The sequence below is a fragment of the Ruditapes philippinarum genome, unplaced genomic scaffold, assembly GCF_026571515.1.
Source record: "Ruditapes philippinarum isolate M1 unplaced genomic scaffold, ASM2657151v2 ctg3411_1_1_1_1, whole genome shotgun sequence".
Lineage (NCBI taxonomy): Eukaryota > Metazoa > Mollusca > Bivalvia > Venerida > Veneridae > Ruditapes > Ruditapes philippinarum.
In genome coordinates this window covers 170,701-194,930 of record NW_026857581.1, presented here as the reverse complement: position 1 = coordinate 194,930, position 24,230 = coordinate 170,701, and the positions used below count along the sequence as shown (strand labels likewise).

Sequence of the window (24,230 nt, the reverse complement as noted above, 5' to 3'; positions counted from 1 at the left end):
ATTTCACATTAATTAATACTGTTTTTTGTTTAACTTCAAATCATTGTACCTTTATATTGGAATTCTTACTGGGAACAAGATCAATTCATTTAAAATTATTTCATTATTTTACTTCTCAATTTTATAGGAGAAACACTACAGCCTACAGTGTTTAAGGCCAAGGGATCTCCGGTCTCTTCTGTACAGCACCCCTGACACGAGCAGTGGTAATCATGAGCCGGCGAGTTTTTTGCGCGAGGCCTTCAGAGAGATGGTTAAGGATGGAATCAATGCCTCTGGCGTCTGGAAGTAACATCCAGGCAGAGGAAAGGTTGAAAGACAAGTAGTGGTGTTACCAACAATGTGGCTAGGAAGCAAGAGAGTGGCAGGTTTGTTCCTCCCAACATTATCTCAATATATTAACTGTGACAGGCGCTAGACACAAGATAGACTAGTCTTTACCACCAGGACGGGGCCAGTTTTGCAAACAATTTTTTTTGTCTAAAATATAGGCCCATGATATTGTAAGGGCTGGCATTTTTAGCTCGACTATTCCGAATAAGAAATAAGTAGAGCTATTGCAGTCACCCGAGTGTCGGCGGCGTCCGCGTCCGCGTCGGCGTCGGCGTCGGCGTAACACTTATGTTAAAGTTTTTTGTAATAGTTCAAATATTTTCAAAGTCCATTGACATATGGCTTTGAAACTTTGCACACTTGTTCACCATCATGACCCCAACCTGTAGACAGGAGAAGGTAACTGTATCAAGCCCATTTTGACAGAATTATGCCCCTTTTTCGACTTAGAATTTACGTTAAAGTTTTTTGTAATAGTTCAAATATTTTCAAAGTCCATAGACATATGGCTTTGAAACTTTGCACACTTGTTCAACATCATGACCCAACCTGTAAACAGGAGGAGGTAACTCTATCAAGCATTTTGACAGAATTATGCCCCTTTTTCGACTTAGAATTTACGTTAAAGTTTTTGTAATAGTTCAAATATTTTCAAAGTCCATTGACATATGGCTTTGAAACTTTGCACACTTGTTCAACATCATGACCCCAACCTGTAAACAGGAGGAGGTAACTCTATCAAGCATTTTGACAGAATTATGCCGTTTTTTCGACTTAGAATTTATGTTAAAGTTTTTTTGTAATAGTTCAAATATTTTCAAAGTCCATTGACATATGGCTTTGAAACTTTGCCACACTTGTTCACAGCATCATGACCCAACCTGTAAACAGGAGGAGGTAAGCTGTATCAAGCATTTTTTTTACTATCAAGCACTAAGAATAGTCGAGCGTTGCTGTCCTACTGACAGCTCTTGTTGTTGTAATTGATAATAAAACCCTTTGAATTAGCAGTAAACTGTTCCAGTTTAAAACAGGGCATGTTCATTTCACAAATTTAGAACCTTTGGTCATACTTTAGTATGATACTTGTCCCTCTGTCTGTCTGTCTGTCTGTCCATTAGTCACATCATTCTATCCATTAGTCAAATCAATATCCATTTGATTATTTGATAACTCTATGGTTTGTTTTCTTCATACTTATTTTTAAGGTCAAAGGTCAGGGTCACAGTGTAAATTCCTTATTTTCAAAAACTTTAGAAGAAATAAGTCTAGGTTTGTAAAAATTGGTACAGACAATTCCCTTGATTATTTTATGATCCCTATTGTTTTTGAGGAATGTAGGTCAAAGGTCATGGTCACAATGGCACTTAATGCAGTATCTTTGCCCACTCAATAACTTGAGACAAGTGTAAATCCTTGTCCACTCAAGTTCCTGAGTAAGAATAAGCCTTGTTTATGAAACTTTGTGGCAATATTGATCATGGCTAGTAGATGACCCCAATTGAGGTCGTAAGATTGAAGGGTAAGGTCACAGTGACACTTGGTGTAAAATCATTATCCAATCAATAACTTGAGAAGAAATAAGCCTGGGCTTGTGAAACCTGGTACTGATATTACCCATTGTGAGTTGATGACCTTTATTTACATATATTATGAAAAGATCAACATGACAGTGACACTTAATGTCTGGTAGTTTTGTTTTATTTTTTAGTTGAAACCTATTGCAATTTAACATTGTACATCACATATGACATCACAGACTTGGTGCATACAATGCTCAGACACACACAGCTCTTGCTTGTTTTTTTTTTAACTGTGAATAGAATTTGAAAAGCTTTACTGGTACTTAAATCAATAAGTTAAAACTATGGTGTTGTCATTTTCAGTTTGTATGTTCATTCCTCGGTGTCCCAGTGGAGGAGATGTTTACATTCTGTAAAACTTAGAGATTCTATTCTTAACATTGTGTAAGTAAAACTTAGAGATTCTATTCTAAATATTGTGTAAGTAAAACTTAGAGATTCTATTCTAAATATTGTGTAAGTAAAACTTAGAGATTCTATTCTAAATATTATGTAAGTTAAACTTAGAGATTCTATTCTAAACATTGTGTAAGTAAAACTTAGAGATTCTATTCTAAATATTATGTAAGTTAAACTTAGAGATTCTATTCTAAACATTGTGTAAGTAAAACTTAGAGATTCTATTCTAAATATTATGTAAGTAAAACTTAGAGATTCTATTCTAAACATTGTGTAAGTTAAACTTAGAGATTCTATTCTAAATATTGTGTAAGTAAAACTTAGAGATTCTATTCTAAACATTGTGTAAGTTAAACTTAGAGATTCTATTCTAAATATTGTGTAAGTAAAACTTAGAGATTCTATTCTAAACATTGTGTAAGTATTTTAGTTTAAATATATCCAACATAGATAATTGGACAAAGTGTGAACTGAGTGGGATGTAATATGTATACATAGATAAAAGAGTTTTCTCCCTTATATCAATGACAATTTTAGTTTTTTAATTTGTTAAAATTTAAGTGAAATCCATGCTTTGTCCAAGAAGGTATAAAGATGTATGTTTTGCCATTATTCATGTAATTTTAAGTAGATAGTTAATTATAATTGTATTATATAATAATATTTATCTTTTATAGGTATTTTCTTGAAAAGTTTCAATTTTAATGAACTTAGAGGGTTTTGACTTAAGATGTGCAGTATTTTCAGTTCACTTGAGTTTAATGTAAAGGGAATGGTTAGGAATTTTTTTTTTAAAAAGGACTTTTAAAAAAAATTTTAAAATTAAAAAAATTTTAAAATTAGTTTTAAAATTTTTTTAAAAAATTTTCAGACATGTGAAAGGTCGGTTTTTTGGTTCCCTTTGGGCCCGTTTGGGACGTTGCAATATTCCTTTAAGATAAAAGGAAATCATTTTTTTAAACTGTTTTTAAAAATTTTAATTTAAAAAAAAATTTTGTTTTTATGGTTTTTGGGATACCCTCTATATATGAAAAAAGTGATAACCCTTTCCCTGTTAAAGCTTAATGTGGGAAAAATGTATTTTTCTAAAAATAGTTATTTTTAAAAATTAAAAATTGGTTCAAATTTTTTTTTTTAAAAGTTTCAATTTTAACTCTAAATTTGTAGGAAGTTTAAAATTTTAAAGGAATAAAAACAGGTCAAATTCCCAGTTCCCAAAAAGGGAACGACAAAACATTTTAAAAAGTAAGCTGAAAATTTTTATTTTTTTTCATTTAGAAACCGGGGCAGATTAAAAAATTAAAAATTCTATCCCCAAAAATTATTTAAAATTTTTGAACACATTTTAAATGCTCCACCCCCCATTGTTGTTCCTGATTTTTTTTTTTAACAAAACATTTTCTTTTACAAAAAACGGGTTTAAAAAACTGCAATATTGAGAAAATTTACAAAAGGGTTTAGTAAAAACCCTTTTTCCTTTTTATAATGACCAGAAACAAGAAAACGTAAAATAATGCTTCCCTTGAAATATAGAAGGAAAATGAAATAATGTCACTAACCACATAAAACTTTCGAAGCTTGATTTCAATGAGTATATATTAAAAGTCGCTAGGAGTACCATGGCCAGACCAAAAATGTCCTGTGTCTAATGTAGGTTTTGTTTATATTCCACAAGGAGTTCAAATATCCCAATTTGATTTATATATCTGATGGTGTGGACAAATTTTCTATTATTAAACCTTGTCTTTATTTGCATACTGACTCTTTGGCTTATTTGATTTGTTTTGTTCTGCCCTAGACAAACTTTAACTGGACAATATTCGGAAGACATTTATCTAAAGTGACAAGAAATATTCACAATTGAGGTTTGACGATTCTTGTTTTCCTTACCAAGATGTCCACTACAATTTACCTTCAAACTTTTGTATCACTGTTAGAAAATGTTCAGAATAAGAAATGAATGATGTGATTTAAATAAAACTGTTACATGAAATTTCGATACCCTCTATATATGTAAAGGTACACTATATTTAGTGTGACTAAGTTCTCCCTGTTCAATGCCTTTGATATGTAGCTATAAATAGCTAATGTTTTCTATAAATTTTAGAATAATGTCATATGATAGACAAAATTTAACTAAGAAAATGTTGAAAATAAAGGTCTTTAATTACAACTTTTTTAGAAATAAATTGTATTAATGATAAAAAAGGGGGAAAGGAAAAAATTTATTTTTGGAAATTTGAAAATTAAAATCATTTATTAGGAATGTTGAAAATTGATTGAAAAATTAAAATTTGGCTCTAGGAATGTTGAAATTTTGATAAAAAACTTATTAACTGTAGGAATGTTGAAAATTGTAAAATTAAAAGAAATTTTTAATAAAAAAACTTGTTTTTTTTTCAAACTGTTGTTGAAAATTTTGATTTTTGGAATTTTTAAACAAATGTACTTAGGAATGCGGGAAATTGTTTTATGTAGAGAAAATTTTTAATTTAAAAAAAAAATTAAAAAATTAAAAAGATTTTAAACACTGGCCCCCGTATAGACAAAAAATACCCACCCCCTTTAAAATTTAAATATCAAAATAAGATTTTAATATATTTGTAAAATTTTTTACAGTTTGGCAATGGGCCCTACAAAATTAACCATCTACTAGATCTGGGAAAAACCGAAACCATTCCATACGGTTATGTCGTGTTTGCTAAAAAAAGGGGTCTGGTGGGGGATATGGGAAACAAAGTTCATTTTTGTTGCCCCTCAGCCCATGACAATTACAGTGAGTCACATTTGTAGTTCCTTAATTTTTTTAACCAAAAACCAAAAATTTTTTAAACCAAAATTTAAAAAAATTTTTTAAATTTTAAATCAAAATTTTTTTAATTAAAAAAAAAAAAAAGTTGGCCCCCCAAAGGGGTTTAAAAAAATTTTTAAAATTCCCTTTTTTTTCATCTTTCAATTTGGGGAAACAAAAAATTAACTTTTTTTCCCAAATTTTTATTGGGCCCCTTTTTTAAAATCTCCAAAACCTTAAAAGGAACTAAAGGGGAATTTAAAGGGAAACAGTCAGCCCATTTTTCAAAAGGGCAAAAGGGGGTTTTGGGTTTGACTGGTTAGGGTAGAATAAAGTTACTGACAGCGGGGGGTTGGGCCAAAAAAATTTAAAATTTAAAACAGCTTTTTTAATGGTTCTGTTAATTTTTCAAAAAGATATTCTGACGGGCCGGGGCCCCTTTAAAATTTTGATTTTAATTTTTTCTTAACATTCTGAGTTGCGTTTAATTTTTTTAAATTTGTCATTATTTTGATATTATAACATATTAACCTTATCATTTAATATGTTAATATTGATAAAATGCAAATTTTAAAATTTAGGGATTAAAAATAAATCTAACCCAACCTATATTACAGAAAAAGTTTTATGCACATCCTCGTAAAAGAGCAGTCAAGGTACGACAGCTAAGCGTGGTCCCGGTGATGGTGTTGGCTATTCCAATAACGCCCTTGACAGTACTTTACGTCTTTACCACGGCCTACACGCACCAAAACTTTTTACAAGATGTTGATATAGAACCATAATGTTAGTTAAAAATGCTAAGTATGTCATTTTTTTAATACAAAATTTTTTTATTTTAAAAAATTTTATTTGAAGTGTTTGATTTTAATGAATTTTAAATCAAAAATGTCGTGATAATTTGAGTTAAAAGAAATGATAATAATTATTTCATCAGTTAAAAACTGAAGTACACTTTAATTATGTAATGGAATAGACTATCTTAATTCATTATGTAAAAATTATCATGTTTAAAATTATTTGACTGAATAATTTTCATGAAATTACAATTAAGGCTTATATTAAACAGTTAGAATATTGTTGAAGTTGTTTCGAAGGCATTATGCTTGTTGTTTGAAACATATGTTTACCTTTGTTCATGTTTTAATTGTTTCAGGAACCGGTAAATTTTAGGATTTTCATTTGTGTAAGAAATCACCTCCAGTTCGATCTCCGTGTAATAGATTATGGATTGGAACAGGAAATGGTGTATATAATCCTGTACCTTTGTCAGAAAGTAGTACCTTTTGTCAGATCTCTTACTATTGTCATAAAAAATGATTATAATCTGTTATCATTTGCGTCCAAGTCTCTACACTTTTTTTTAGTTAATATTTTAAGAAAGCATGCACTACAACAGGAATCCTACCATACCCCATAATTTTATACAGATCTTTGTCATGATTTTATGTAAATACTTTACAAAGAACAGAGACTTAACTATGCTTTATAGCAAAAGAAAAAATAAATCTGTAAACTGTAAACTAATTTTAAAGAAAAGAAAAATGCTTTCATCAGAACATGTTGTATGAAATATAGGAGAAAAATCATTGCAAAATTTCTCTTACATGATATAATTGGTATTTATTGTCTACAGCTATCAAAAGCTTTTATTGACTCTAAAACTCTTGATGTAAAAAAAATCAGCGTAGGTGGAAATCTATTTATGAAACTTTTCAAACAAAGACTGTTAACATGTTAAGCTGATATTTTTTTCCTGGAATATTTTATCTGCTTACAGACATTTAATGACAATATAGGAATGGTTTAGATGATGTCTCTATAGCCTGGGAAGTACTGAGATTTATTATCAATTCTATTACTTCTAGTCTTAAATTTCAATTTTAATTTCTGTTTTGGTAGATTTAAACTAGGAGGAAATTTCAGAATTCCATTAAACTCTGGAAAAAAACACAATATATAGCACACTCCTGAAATACAGAACACTGTGATTACAGTGTGATTTAAATAAAAAATACTTCTGTATAATAGCTTCACCACATGTTACATTAATGGCCTTCATCTACTGTATGTGGCATTGATTATATCAGTATTTGTCTCAGACCTCGTTTTTTTTTGTGATGTTATTTTGGGGAAATCTCAAAAAAAATTTATGAATTTTTTTATTGCAAAAGTTTTGGGGTTTAAATTTTAAATAAAAACCCCACCCTGTTTAAAAATTTCAAAAAAAACAAACCTAGACATTACCAAAACATTTTTAATAGTTTAAAAAGGAAAATTGGTATTTTTCCAGTATGTAAGAACATTTCACTCATGTACCCTGTGTTTTCGGGGCTTTTTCTGGGAGATAGAAAAAAAATTTTTTTAAAGTCTAAAATTTTTTAAATTTTTAATTTTGCAAGTAATTTTCCTGATCATGAAAGCAGTACTTTATTAGTTATTAGTCAAAACTTTTTTTTCAAGCAGGGGAAATTTTACAAGAAACACAGTGAATGGGTTTTTTTAAAAAAAAAAAATCCAGCATTATATAAATTTTTTACAAAGGGAAATTATTAAAGGTATAATGTTATTACAGACAACAAGCAGACGGTATCTATGGGGTCATCAGGAGGTCGTCCTGGCGGTCTAGTGAGGGTGTATACTGACACTAAGACAGATGATGTGATGCCTGCAAGTTTTATACCTTACTGTACAATGGCCCAGGCCCAGCTATCTTTCCATGGTCACAGGGATGCTGTGAAATTCTTTGTTGCTGTGCCAGGTTAGTACACATATAGATTATAGTCAGTTGTTTATATGTTGTTTAATTTCTCTTGTTAGCACTCTGGTTTAGTTCTTTATGTTGAGTATTTAGGTTGGGAAGTTAAAATTTCAAATTGTTATATTGTTGACCAGAGTGGGTGACTATGGTGACATAATGTTGAATGGTGTAAGTGAGGCATGATCTTAATGTTAACACTCCTAGCAAAACTCCTAGCTTGTAAAATGCTTCTTAACCAAGTTTTCAATTTTGGAGCCATCCTGTTTAAATTTGAATTGGGGGAAAAAAGGGGAAAACTTGAGGTTTCCCGCATTTGGGGGGTTTTTGGTTTTTTTTGGGGGGAAAATTTTTTCCATTAGATTGAGTTAATTTTTTAAACAAAAGTTACTTTGGGAAACTTTAAAAGGGTTTTTTTCGTTATATTAAAAAAGATTTCATTGAAATTTCTTCAATTGCATCCAAAATAACCCCAAAAATTTTTTTAAAAGGATTTTATTTAAAAAAAGGTTTTTTTTGGAAATTTTTTTTTTCTTTTTTTTTAAAATTTAAAGTTTTTCCCAAATTTTCCCAAACTTTTGATGGGAATTTTTAAAATTTTTTTTTTTTTTTAAATTCATAAAAAAAAAGAAAAAAAAAATTGTAAAAACTTTGGGTTTTCTGTTTTAAAAACTAGTTGGGGGTTTTTGGATTCAGTTTTTTCTAAAATATAAATGTTATCGTTAAAAGATAAATAGCTACTTTCTATGGCTACAATGTTTGATTGGTAAAAATACATGTTTATCTTACAGTTATTAGATAAAGTTATGATTGAAATATAACACTGTAAACTATTACTTCTTTTCTTTAATTACTTAATTAGATAGGATACATATAAGTACATCAATTAATTCCTCAAGGATCATTTTCAATTAAACATCAAACAAATTTGATATGTAAATCATTTTAATTTTTCACTGTTACTTTTCTGTGGAAATAATTGATTCTTTTATAATTAAATAGTAATTTATTAGATATGGTATAAGCGTTGATATCTTAAGTTGAAAGGAATAAGTGATGCACATTTTCTTCAAACAATACTACATGTATGATGTTTTATTGTGAACACAGTTCCTAAAATAACCTGATAGATTTCAAGACTATACTCTCAGGAAATTTTGCCACTGTAACACCATGCATATTGACCCAGAACACCAAATAGAATTTATTACCTGTTGTGTTAAATACAGGTATGTTAGATTTAATAATCTAAGACTCTTTGCTTTACAACCCATGAATTTATCAGGATAACACATTGATTAATTTGACGATAAAGAAATTTTATGTTTTCAAAATATAGAATTAATTTTATAATAAACACTAAAGAAATGTTGTTGTGGTTGTTTTTTAAAATAATTACTTACTTTGAAGCATGCCTAAACATTCACATCAAAATATAATGGAAGGAAGAAATCATTGTAATTTTAAAATCAATATGTTCACTGACATTAAGCGTTGGTAGATAATGACAATTTTGATATGACATGTATCACACTATTTTGTGTTCTTGGATAATAAAATAGGGAATTAATGTAGGTGCAATTCCAGCAATAATTTGTTCTCTATGCATTGTATAGTCTAGATGAAACAAAATTCTTTAAGCTACAATAATTCCTTATGTCATTATAACATTAATGTTTTTACAATTTAAACCTAGAATTGAAAACTGTTTCCAGACTGAGGACCAAAGTCACATATTTATGTATTGTTAGAAAGAAAATGACTGGAAATTCCCACACATATATATGTAAATTATTGTGATTGGTTCTTTAATTTCCCTCTGATGTGAGGTAAAGACATTCTGCATGGCGGGAAATTTCCAGTAAGGATATATATTGATGGTAACAAGATTATTTATTCATGAGTTACTCGAGCAATTACAGCTTTAGGTTGTTAGATTAATTTAGCCACTCTTTCCGCTAGGACTGTGCCAGTATTATATACATTATTGAAGCAATTATTTTGATTAGGCCTGAGGTTCAGTTTGGCTGATTGAAATTGATTATATATTTTTGAGGTCTGATTGATTTCATGTCATATTGTACTGTCACCTATCATAATGAGTTTGTTAATGTAAGCAGGATTGAATAAAGTTTATATTTATCATTTTTATTGAGTTATTTCCCTGGTTGCTGTGGTTGAGAATTTTTTGAGTTTTCAGTTTTTGTGCTAAGGTTTTGAAATGATTTCTTTAATTTTATGTATACACACTAGTCTTGCTTTTTAATTTGCTGTTTCTTTTTTTTTTATTAGCTCACCTGTCACAAAGTGACAGGGTGAGCTTTTGTGATCGCTTTTCGTCCGGCGTCCGTCCGTCGTCCGTCCGTAAACTTTTACTTTAAATGACATCTCCTCATAAACCACTAAGCCAATTTCATCCAAACTTCACAGGAATGTTCCTTTGGTGGTCACCTTTAAGAATTGTTCAAAGAATTTAATTCCATGCAGAACTCTGGTTGCCATGGCAACCGAAAGAAAAAACTTTAAATATCTTCTTTTAAAAACCATAAGAGCTAGAGCTTAGATATTTGGCATGAAACATCTTCTAGTGAGTGTCTACCAAGTTTGTTCAAATAAAAGCCCTGGGGTCAAAATTGGCCCCGCCCCAGGGGTCATTGATTTTCCCTATATGCATATAGTAAAAACTTAAAAATCTTCTTTTAAAGAACCCAAATAGCTAGAGCTAAGATATTTAGCATGAAACATGTTCTAATGGGTGTCTACCAAGTTTGTTCAAATAAAAGCCCTGGGGTCAAAATTGGCCCTGCCCCGGAGGGTCATTGATTTTCCCTATATGCATATAGTAAAAACTTAAAAAATCTTCTTTTAAAGAACTCAAAGAGCTATGGCTAAGATATTGAGCATCAAACATGTTCTAATAGGTGTCTACCAAGTTTGTTCAAATAAAAGCCCTGGGGTCAAAATTGGCCCCGCCCCAGGGGGTCATTGATTTTCCCTATATGAATATAGTAAAAACTTAAAAAATCTTCTTATAAAGAACCAAAAGAGTTAGAGCAAAGATATTTAGCATGAAACATGTTCTAATAAGTGTCTATCAAGTTTGTTCAAATAAAGGCCCTGGGGTCAAAATTGGCCCCGCCCCGGGGGGTCATTGATTTTCCCTATATGCATATAGTAAAAACTTAAAAAATCTTCTTTTAAAGAACTCAAAGAGCTATGGCTAAGATATTTAGCATGAAACATGTTCTAATAGGTGTCTACCAAGTTTGTTCAAATAAAAGCCCTGGGGTCAAAATTGGCACCGCCCCGGTGGTCATTGATTTTCCTTATATGTGTATAGCAAATACTTAAAAAATCTTCTTTGAAAAAACCCAAATAGGTACAGTTAAGATATTAAGCATGAAACATCTTTTAGTGAGTGTCTACAAAGTTTGTTCAAATAAAAGACATGGGGTCAAAATTGGCCCCGCCCCAGGGGTCATTGATTTTCTTTATATGTGTATAGCAAAAACTTAAAATCTTCTTTGAAAAAACCCAAATAGCTAGAGTTTAGATATTAAGCAAGTGTCTACAAAGTTTGTTCAAATAAAAGCCCTGGGGTCAAAACTGGCCCGGCCCCAGGGGTGTCATTGTTTTTAACTATATGTGTATAGTAAAAACTTTAAAAAAATCTTCTTTTAAAAAGCCCAATGAGCTAGAGCTTAGATGTTTAGCATGAAACATCTTCTTATGGGTGTCTACCAAGTTTGTGCAAATAAAAGCCCTTGGGTTAAATTGGCCCTGCAACGTTGGGGGGGGGGGGGGGGGCTATATACAGGTGAGCGACCTCAGGGCCATCATGGCCCTCTTGTTTATTTCTCTCTCTGTGAAAATATTTATTGATGGTTTGGGTTGTGTAGATAGTTTATAATATCTCAGGTATATCTGATTTCGGACAACCAGGAATCTTTCACTTGTTTTTACCTTCATTAGGAAAATTGCACTTTTTGTATTATAAAAATTCTGCTAAATAAGAAAAAAGTACATTAGCACTTTGACTGTAATTTTTGTTATAAGGTTGATGTTTTAAAATTGTTAGACTTTTTTATTGTTAGACAAATGTAAAACTGAAGGATTGTTTTCAGTTGATTAAAATGTGACGAATGTCCTCGAGGATAAACAGAAAAAAAATAATTATACCAGTTGACAGCAATATTTCCTTAATCAATTTGTGATTTTCTCTAGATCATGAGAAACTATCAGCATGATTTGACGTGATTGGTTGTGCTAATATTACCATTATTGAGATAGCTAATATTAAATGGTTCAGTAGACTTTGTGAAGATTAATTCTCAGTTGATAACTGACACATTACAGTTTCTATAATACTTGTATAAACAATATGAACAGTAGAGCTTTGAGCTATATTTAAATAAAGCTCAACCTGGAATGAATTTTTAAAAATCTCAGTTGACACATTACAGTTCCTATGATACTTGTATAAACAATATGAAAAGTAAAGCTTTTTATAAAATGTTCAGCTACTGGTATATTAAATAATGCTTAACCTGGAATAAATTTTAAAAATCTTAAATCTCAAAAATTATTAAACTGATACTTGGCATGAAAATAATGTAACAATAGCATGCTTGGCTTGCATGGAGAGAACCCTGCACTTTCAAAGCAATTTGCATTGTTTATAGCAATATTTTGTTTCACTTTATTTAGTGAAGCCATGTGAAAGACAGGCATCAATTCTCACAGGTATTGTACAGACTTAAAGTGCTTACTGCTTGCAGATGCTGCTCACACTGCATTCTTTCTATATTGAGAGAGAGAGGGGGGAAATAAAAACATTGTGATTGAGTTATAGGATGACTTGGGAGAGGAAATGATTGAGAGAGGAAGGGGGAAATGGAGAGAAATTCCTTATTCTTATAGTTTGATGAAAGCATCATAACTGATTCCCTGAGTGAATGATATAATATACCTGATAGTAAATATGATATAAAAAGAAAACTCTCTGGAAGAAAATAGAATGTCAACAGGGAAATTGTAGACTTGGTTTAATTATACGTCTTATTGAGATGTAATGAGTCGTGAAACACCATTCACTCCCTTAGCATTTACATAAAGCTTTGACCTTTCTACACATGCATGCTTCACCAAAACTTATCTCATTATTAATTACTTGCCATAATGTCATGTTAAACAATCTAAGAAGTTTTGTTAAAAGACAGGGACACTAAAGAAACGTTCTTATAATAGTAAATATGTTTTAGCATGTACAATTTAGAAGTATTTATTAGGTTGAAAGTTCACTTGACAAGATTTCCATTTTGTTTATAAAAGAAATTAAACAAATGAAATGGTTAAGATTTGCCAGATATGGGTTTTATGGTTTTTGTTAATTAGTTTATACAAGATGAATTGAATGTGGACAGCCCAATATGGATTTTCTTGAAAAATACTATGGTTTGAAGCAAAAATAAAGAAAGTAGAACAAAAAAAGAACACTATTTATTTTTTTACTTGCACAAAGTCCTTTTAAAATGGCAAATATTTCCCCCCAAAATTCATTTTGGCAGATTTATGCCTATTTTTATGACATTGCAGCACTGCACCTGTGATGTGACGCATCTAATGTCTGTTTGAGTCTGTTATATAGATTATATAATGGCACTTCTGTAAAACTGTTTTTTTTTTAACTTACTTCCCAGATGATTGAACTAAAATAAATGCTGTAAAATTTCATATCGGTGTCTTTGATTTTTTTTATACGCCCGTTTGAAAAACGGGACGTATTATGGGAACGCCCCTGGCGGGCGGGCGGGCAGGCGGCGTCCAATTTTGTCCGGAGCATATCTCCTACATGTATGGAGGGATTATAAAGAAACTTCATAGAAATGTTCACCACTATGAGGAGCAGTGTAGCGCACATGTACCAGGTCTCTAGGTCAAAGGTCAAGGTCACACTTAGAGCTCATTGAAAAATGCTTGTCCGGAGCAAAACTTCCACATGTATAGAGGGATTTCAATATTACTTGGCACAAATGTTCACCATTGTAAGGCGGAGTGTCGCGCGCAAAATTCAGGTCCTTGTGGCCAAGGTCAAGGTCACACATAGAGGTCAAAGTTCAGATAAAAATATGAAGATGTGTATATGGACCATTTAGTCATCATTTATTGAGGTATTGTAACATAAATGGTTATTATCAAGACTATGGCTGTGATTCATATAATTTAGGTCAATATATACAAGGTCAAGGTCACTAAAGATGATGAAATATCCAGATTTTGTCCGGAGCATATCTCCTACATGTATTGAGGGATTTTAATGAAACTTCATAGAAATGTTCACCACTATGAGGAGCAGTGTCGCGCACATGAACCAGGTCTCTAGGTCAAAGGTCAAGGTCGCACTTAGAGTTCATTGAAAAATGCTTGTCCGGAGCAAAACTTCCACATGTATAGAGGGATTTCAATATTACTTGGGACAAATGTTCACCACTGTGAGGCAGAGTGTCGCGCGCAAGATTCAGGTCCTTATGGCCAAGGTCAAGGTCACACATAGAGGTCAAAGTTCAGATAAAAATATGAAGATGTGTATATGGACCATTTAGTCATCATTTATTGAGGGATTGTAACACAAATGGTCATTATCAAGACTATGGGTGTGATACATATAATTTAGGTCAATATATACAAGGTCAAGGTCACTAAATGATGAAATATCCAGATTTTGTCCGGAGCATATCTCCTACATGTATGGAGGGATTTTAATGAAACTTCATAGAAATGTTCACCATTATGAGGAGCAGTGTCGCGCACATGAATCAGGTCTTTAGGTCAAAGGTCAAGGTCACACTTAGAGCTCATTGAAAAATGCTTGTCCGGAGCAAAACTTCTACATGTATAGAGGGATTTCAATATTACTTGGCACAAATATTCACCATTGTGAGGCGGAGTGTCGCGCGCAAGATTCAGGTCCTTGCAGCCAAGGTCAAGGTCACACATAGAGGTCAAAGTTCAGATAAAAATATGAAGATGTGTATATGGACCATTTAGTCATCATTTATTGAGGGATTGTAACACAAATGGTCAATATCAAGACTATGGCTGTGATACATATAATTTAGGTCAATATATACAAGGTCAAGGTCACTAAAGATGATGAAATATCCAGATTTTGTCCGGAGCATATCTCCTACACGCATGGAGGGATTTTAATCAAATTTCATAGAAATGTTCACCATTATGAGAAACCATGTCACCGAATGAACTAGGTCTCTAGGTCAAAGGTCAAGGTCACACTTAGAGCTCATTGAAAAACGCTTGTCCGGAGCAAAACTTCCACATGCATAGAGGGATTTCAATATAACTTGGCACAAATGTACACCATTGTGAGGCGGAGTGTCGCGCACAAAATTCAGGTCCCTGCAGCCAAGGTCAAGGCCACACATAGAGGTCATAGTTTAGATAAAAATATGAAGATGTGTATAGGGACGATTTAATCTTCATTTATTGAGGGATTGTAACACAAATGGTCATTATCATGACTATGGCTATGACACATGTACTTTAGGTTAATATATGCAAGGTCAAGGTCACTAAAGATGGTGAAATATCCAGATTTTGTCTGGAGCATATCTCCTACATGTATGGAAGAATTTTTATAATACTTTATGGCAATGTTCACCACCATGATATGTATTGCTCCATGCATGATCCAGGTCTCCATGTCAAAGGTCAAGGTCACACTTAGAGCTCATTGAAAAACGCTTGTCTGGAGCAAAACTTCTACATTCATAGGGGGATTTCAATATAACTTGGCACAAATGTTCACCATTGTGAGGCTGAGTGTCGCACGCAAAATTAAGATCCCTGCGACCAAAGTCAAGGTTACACATAGAGGTCAAAGTTCAGATAAAATTTGAAGATGTGTATAGGGACCATTTAGTCATCATTTATTGATGGATTGTAGCACAAATGGTAACTATTATGACTACAGGTGTGACACATTTAATTTAGGTTAATATATGCAAGGTCAAGGTCACTAAAGATGATGAAATATCCAGATGTTGTCCGGAGCATATTTTCTACATGCATGGAGGAATTTTAATGTTACTTTATAGAATTGTTCACCACCATGAGACGTAGTGCCCTGCACATGAACCAAGTCTCTAGGTCAAAGGTGAAGGTCACAGTTAGAGCTCATAGCAAAACGCTTGTCTGGAGCAAAACTTCTACATGCATAGAGGGATTTCAATATAATTTGGCACAAATGTTCATCATTGTGAGGCAGAGTGCCGTGCATAAAATTCAGGTCCCTGCGACCAAGGTCAAGGTCACACATCCTGTGCATATCTTCCCTACTGATTTGTTTTAAGGTTCATTTAACAACACAGTGCCAAGGATAAAAACTTGCTTGCTAGATAACACTTATCCATAATGCCCCCATCTCCATCTAAAGCTTTCGTAAACGGGCGTATTTTGTGACTATGGCACCCTTGTTGCAATATTGTAATGGCAAAATTAACATTGATTCATTTAATTTATTCCTTCTTTCTTCATGCTTGTTTAGCCAGTGAAGTTTTAGATTAGTCCTTATTATGTTTATTTGCTTTTCAATTCTTTTAATAATTATGAAGTTGCTTTTTAATTTTCTTTTATTATGTCTGCCCCCATTCTGATCCCTCCTTCCAGCACTAAGTACTCCTGTACTAACATTTTCCTTCCATACTTTTTATCCTGCATTAGTTTGTTCTGTTTTCCTGCGGGAATGTAGCACCGTTTTATCATGGTCTCACATTGACTAGAATAACTTTACCCTCATTTCTATATGTGGGCAATACTTTACACTAAATTTAGACATTTAGGCAAAATGAAAACTGTATACAAGAATTAATTAAACTTAGAATTTAGGAAACTTAGAATATGAGAAATTTTAAGCCTATGATAATTTGTGGGTCATCAATCTCGTTTTTGAGTTATCTGCCAATGAATGTGAAAATGTTACTGATATCAAGAGCAGATAATTCACAATTATGGTTAGCAATGCCTATTTTTCCTGCATTTCATGTAGAATGATTGCGCTAAATTTCAAGAATTGGTAAAAAGTTGTTTGGTCATTTAAAACCTATGTCAATTTTCTTATACATTGTACTTATAGAAATAATGTTTACTGAAAGAAGAGTAGCTCATTCATTTCATATCTAAATAAAAAGAAGCAAAGATTATTGAAGAAAGCCATACATTATGATGTGATAAATTATTTTGTATAGGGTAGAATTCGATATCATAGTACAGACAAGTGATTTTCATGATGTGTATATTTTACAGGAAAAAAGAGGAGAGGAATGACCAATGTGACAACAGATGTTGACAAACCTGAGACAGAGGAACCAGGGGAACCAGGTGAACCAGGATCTGATGATGGTTCCCGGCTTGTCATTTCTGGCGGAGAGGGTTATGTTGACTTTAGAATAGGTACAGTTGTTATTACATTGAAAACATAGAAATTGTCATAATGTACATGCTTATGCTAAATTTGTTCATTAATTTGAGAAAATAAGTGGACACAAAATGGTTAAAACATAATGAATAGTAACTGCTTGCAATCTGCAAGAAGTTCTGATATGAACACATTTAAAAAGCAGTGCTATTTTGTATATTTTGTATAAGTTATATTGGCAGGCAAGCTAGCAGTGTGTGGTTTATGTTCTGTATAATTATCACTTTATAATTTAAAGTTATTGACTTAGAATAGAGAATTTCAACAAAATTCTTGCACTAAATGTTCCCCATCCAATCCTTGGTGATACGGGAAGAAGGGGATGGGGGCATTATTTGAGTACAATCCAGGGCATGTTTTATTGACATATAAAGCTTGTAGAACATCAGCATTTGTCAGTTATACATTAACATAAAAAGCTTGAATCTTTTGCAAAAAAGAACAATGAAAGAGTGTGTCTTTTAGTTTGCTTATACATGTATATAAGATATATAACTAAATAAAATATATAAATAAAATTGTACAAATGTATGAAAGATAATTTCACTTTGAAAATTGTTTCAGTATTCAATCTACAGTTACCCAAAGCCAGAAAAATAATGGGTATACTGCTCTAGCAAATATAACAGCTTGATGATCATTTCTCAAACTTTCTATGATAACTTCCTATGTTTGCATACACATTTTCATTGAACTACTTATTAATGTGCATTCTGTACTTTGCTTTCATCATACACTTTTTGCAAAAGGAAACAAAAATCATGGTATTTTGGTTCTTGCTATAAAAATAACATTTTACTTGTTTCGCTCAACCTTTTATAGTAACAAAATTGAACAAAGCCTTATATGATTTTCTATGTCAAGTGTGAAATTTGTTTTAATTGAAGGTAACGTAAAAGGTAGGACTACTTGTTGCCTGATTGTTAATGTAATTGATGTTTATTAATGTTGGTGTCATATTTTCTTTTTTTTACTTTTTGTTTTAAACTTTAATTATATGTAGTTTTAGTTAAAACAATTTTTTTTCCAATAAATATGGTCAAACTTAATATTCCATGACATAATGTTGTCTTTAAATGACAAGTATAAAATATCATTATCATCCATCTGCCATTTGCTTCTCTACAATCTTGATCACAAGCCTTGAGATTTTCTATCCATCAAAAAAGATTTTAGGTATCAATTTTGGAATCTTTGAGAAATGTATTTTAACACTGTGCCTATAACCATGTGAATTTTTGTGATTCGTATGGGGCAGAAAACCAATACAAATGAAGGTCCAGATAGTATATTTCTTTCTATAACTATTTTATGTTTCATTATTTCAAATGGGATAAAGTGTAGAGCCCAACCAATTTAATGAGCAACCCATACAGAAAACGTTTTTCAAGAAAAAAAAATCAATATTTCTTTCATTAAATGAAACAGCGTGTTATATTATATTCAGAAATTCACACTGTGTCAATTAAAAAAAAGAAATACTGATTTTTCCAAAGAAAAAAGTTATAGAAGAAAATGCATTGTACAACCTAATTTGTAATGGTTTTCTGCCTTACACAGATGTGGTAAAGGCACTGTGTTAAAGAAAAAGTATGTGTTATGCCTATCTTATATATTTAGTGCCCAACTTTTCATTAAGTTTTTCCAAAAATTTTATACCATCAACCATTGGCCAGAATTCCATTGGAACTGTCCAGTAATATTACATAACCAGACCTTGTAATGGATATTTGAGTTTAAAGTCCATTCCTATTTATTGTTTTGCAAAAATGTTCTTACCCTTTATGTAGTTGTAGTTCAAAAATATAATTCAGTGGTATATGTAACTATTATTAATATCTAATATCTGTTATCAAGTTAACTTGATTTCTAAGACTATTCCAGCAGTGTATATAAAACATTAAGTTTTGCAGTGCATATTATTCAGAGTGTAGACATATTACCACAGCCATTGATGACCTCCCTCTCTCATTTTATAGCTGATTTTCCTCTATGGTAAATCTACTATGGCAATTGTATTGTCATAAAAAACATTACTGTAATAATAAATTGCATGCTTCCAGATTCATCTTTTATTAAATAGTGCAAGATTGCAAGATTATTATATTGATTGTCCTCCAGAGAAAATATCTGTCTGCTGTATATGTAATTATACATGTATTTGAAAACATATTTCTTCTATTGTATGAAAATGTTTATCAAAATGAATATAAAACAATGTTTACTATCTGTCTATGAATCTTCATCATAGTACTTTTTTGGGGGATAAATACAAGTAGGTCTTTAGGTTAAAAAGCTCATCATTTGCGAAGGGAAATGTCATTTAGTCTGTATTGTCATCCAATGGAAAAGAAGGTTTTTAAATTTTTGGTTGGGGGTTTTTTTTTAAAAAGAAAAAAAAAAACCCCGGGTAAAAAACCCTTTAAAAAAACAATTTTGGGGAAATTTTTGAAGCGCTAGGGTATTCTAGTACCGTAGAATCACATGGTTATACTCTATTTCGCACTGAGAAACATTTTGTCTTTTTATTTATTAGCTTGTCTGTTTTGAAGAAAAAGTCAAGCTATTATGATCACTGTGTTGTTGTCGTCGCCCACAAACTTTGATGTAGCCCATTATTCAAACATTAAATTTTTAAATGTTACCAACATGAAACTTGGAATACTTGTTTGTTATAACAAGGTGCAGTTGTTAGACAAGGGGCATAATTCTGAAAGCAATATTTTGGAGTTATGCCCCTTTTTAACTTAGAATTTAAGCAGACGAGTGTTAAGACCGCATGTGGTTCTCTTGTTGTCCATATTTTATGCACATATATAATTATTGGGGGGTTTTATCTTTTTATTATATAACTTTTATTTGTTTTTTTTCATCTCAGGCTATTTTTTTTAAATTTAAGCCCCAAACCAAAATTTATTTTAGAAGCTAAAAAATTTTCAAAAAAAGGTTTCTTTATAGACAGTTTTAATTTTCCATTCCATTTTAGACCCATCATTTTTTAAAATTCTTTTTGGGCTTTTTAAATGAAAATAAAGAAACTATTGTACTTTGTTAAAAATTAAGTGTAAATGGGCGGGAAATTAAAATTAAATTTTTATCTTTTTTATTTATTTTTAGGTGATGGAGATGATGACATTCTTCTAGGTGATGCTGAGGAAAAGGAAGAGAAATCATCACTGAGTAAAGGGGAGAGAAGTCATCTGATAGTGTGGGAAGTTTCCTCCCCTGAATGAATATATTGACTGGAGTAACTTCCCTTTAATGATCATACACCATGGACAATATCAGTCTCACCATCTTTGTATGGCAGACAATTAATTTATGTATGGAGATGATTTAACATGTGATTTGTTAAAGATCTGATTAGAAGAAACAAAGTTTGGATTGAAATGATTCTGACAAATAGAAATCGCATCTAGAAACTGCCTGACTTCATTTACTGCAAACTATTCTATAGATGTTGTCTCCAAGTGTTCAAATGCTTTTCAATCATGTTCAGCCTGGGAAAACCAAATTAAATGTCAATATTTATTTAAAGCTTCAGCTGTATTGTTTTAGAACACCGTGGAAATATCATACACTGATAAAGTTATACATCATCATAAATGGCTATATGATAAGGTCATATACCAGTACATATACATTGCATAACAAAAATTATGAAGTCATATGTTATTTTAAGTCATAACTCTTACTAAAGGCTGGTGGTAGAATAGGTCTTGTAGAAAGGAGTGGGTGGGGTATGACCAATGTGATACTAGATTCATCAGTTACTGTGTTCATGTATGTGTTTATAATCTCATCAATAAATTGTGACTCACACTGCTTGTTCTACCGGGGGTTCGATACAGGGTTGGGTTGGACATGAACCAATGGACACAATTATATTGGAATATATGAGGGTTATCAAACAGTGTGAGTACCAATTAGAGGGTTAAATTGGCATGTTAACATAACATGTTTACATAGCATAATTATTATTTACATTGTGTTTGTCGAATATTGTGACTCATAGTTTATTAAAAAATTAAACTATTGATACTTCTAGGATATTAGAAGTGTATAATTTCAGTTTTAAAATATCTTACATGAACAAACTATAGAGCATCATTCTACTGCTCCTAATTATTAGAATAAGTGTTACTATGGTTATAAACATGTTGTCAAGGTAACTTAGTCCTTGAAAATGGCAGATGTTGGGATTGGTGTGTGACTTGTGTTCCTTCCAGAACATTTTACCTGTTACTGATTATAAATTTGTTTTGAATGTTTGTTAAGATTTATTTTTATTAGTTTTACAAAGTTTAGTTCATGTTTGCATTTTACTGCACCATTTATGTTCACTTAGTTTTACCTTATCTACAGAAGTCATCAAAATTTTTGTTCTAGAAAGAAAAGTCCGCAAATTTTTGTTCATTATGAAATACAAAAAAAGTTCGAATTTTATGATTCAAATTGTATTGATATTTCTATTCATATTGAATGAATTGTAAATTTAAAACACATCACAGTTCATATTTATCAAATATAAAATGAATACTTGTTATTGTCTTAGAGAATAAAATTAATACTGACAGCATATAGACAAGTTTTTATATATTCCTTATTGAATTATAAAACAAGTTTAATTTCTTTTATTTACATAGTCTATATTAGCATATTATGTCTATATTAGCATATTATCTACATTTTATCATGTAATTTTAATTTTAGTTATGTTTTGGTACTTTTTGATTATTTTTCTGTAAATTACACAGACATTATAGGAATTACATTGTACTTTAAATGAAAATACAGAAGTCTGAAAGGAAAATTTTATATCATCAATCTACAGTTTTTCATATTTTTGATGAAATTGAAAAAAATGTTACATACTTGGATTACAATAAAGTAAATATACTTTGTAAATGTATTTATTTATATAGCACATTATTTATTTAATCATTTCTAGTGTATTCATTGATAGGGGACTTCACATAGAAGTAAGCACTGGACTTGCTTAACTGTACAAGGGACTATTGAGAATAAAATTTATTTAAAGAGTCTTACAATTTTATGGACAGACTTGTACTTTCCTTTGGATTATGCTTGAAGCTTTTATTTCAACTTGTTCTGTGTAGTAAATTTATGTCAAAGTTCATTGTGTATTGTAAATTATTGAATGTGCAATATACATGTGTATCGTGTAGAAATATTTCAACTGTAAATATCCTGTATGTATATCAAACTGGGTATATAAATGGATGGCTTTAACTGTGTATAAATAAGCTTATATATTAATAAGGTATTTAGTTCATATATATACAGGGTTATCAGATTTATGTCTCATAAACAAGGAATTATAACCTTAATTGGCATCAACAAAAAGTACATGTTAAGTATTCATATAAATCCTGTGTACTGAAATCATGAGATGTTAATAAGGTAACCTGATAAACTAATTAAGGTTAAAATATCAAAGGTATTTCAGTTATTATAAGCACAAGAAACCTTACCTCGTAACCTGTAAATTCCATGCAATAATTACATGATAACTAATTGTAGACTTCTGTCAATGCCATAAGTAATTCTGCTTAAATGTAACAATGTAGATATTATATGAAAGAAATATAAAAAACACTATTTATTTATACATATGTATATGAAAAATCCAATAGAGTAAATGTTAGGAGTAAAAGTTTAACACTTCTCACTGTGATTTCATCATAAGTTTATATAATCACTAAACATATATTATAGATTAGATAATGGGTTAAATATAAAAAAGGGGCACAGTATTTTTTTGAAAAGTAGAAACTAGTAAAGAAAATATTAAAATTAATGGAATTATTGCTAGTAAAAGTATACTTGTCACTAAGTTGTCAGAATATGTCTAACGTATAGTCAACATGTAGCAACTTCAACAATATTCTTATTTTGAGGCATTTTCATAATTCATTGTTTATATAAGGCAAACCTGCATATATTTCTATTTATTTATCATATATCAATTATTATACAGAGTGATGCATGGGAAAATAAAACTTTGACAAATGTATTTACTTATAAACAACATTAGATACAGATAAACATATAAGACTATGGAAGCAGATTTTTTTTCTCTTCACAATTTGTATTTAACTGATCTTCACAATTTGTATTAAACTGATCTTACGATAATGGCATTATAAAATTATATTACACAATCTGTATATTTGAATTGTATGACTAAGTTAACTGTAAGCCGTTGATTTTTTATTAGTGGACATACATGTGGTAGCCTGGTTAAGCTTTTCTCAGTTAATGTATTAATTGCTATGAATGTTTGTGTGCAGATGTTATATTATTGCTATACTGGTAAAACTTGAAATAAAAATGATTTCCCAGACAGCTATATCATGTTGAACTTTGTTTATACTCAAATTTCCCTCCCTGTTTTATTCTATGTTTAAAACGTAATATAAAGTTAGTGAAACGTTAATCAAATGACTCAATTGACAGTATATAAGTAAAGTAAAACATTCATCAGACTTTAATGTTGGACTCACCTTTGTTGAAAACGTTTTAGAGATTACAGTAAGACATTTATGACATTGACCAAGCCAAACACCAGTGTGATTTCCTATTAACTAATTGAAAAACAATTGTAGAGCAGAAATAAATACCACACGAATACCATAGAGTAACGACACTGTCAGAGGAACTGTCTTCATAAAATATGTTGGGTTTTTGAATCTAGCACTTATTATTACACGATTAAAACAGACATTGTGTGAAGAGGAGATACCTTATATGATTAAAAAATCTTTATTTAAACAATAAAGCGTCCGATTTTACAGAAAGAGCGTGTCCATGTTTAATCAATACAAATTAAATACGTTTCAATATACTGGT

General features: G+C 31.0%; 1 protein-coding gene across 1 annotated transcript in view; it reads left to right on the top strand.

Moving 5' to 3' along the window:
• Positions 1-21,564, top strand: part of LOC132750232 (C-Jun-amino-terminal kinase-interacting protein 4-like) — a 74,843-nt gene extending 53,279 nt beyond the window's left edge. Inside the window, 7 exon segments of the mRNA XM_060740176.1 lie at positions 128-179; positions 181-253; positions 6,280-6,382; positions 7,682-7,867; positions 12,572-12,607; positions 17,186-17,332; positions 20,475-21,564. Of these exon segments, the coding sequence (XP_060596159.1) occupies positions 128-179; positions 181-253; positions 6,280-6,382; positions 7,682-7,867; positions 12,572-12,607; positions 17,186-17,332; positions 20,475-20,590 (713 nt within the window). The 3' untranslated portion in view covers positions 20,591-21,564.
• The last annotated feature ends 2,666 nt before the right edge of the window (positions 21,565-24,230 follow it).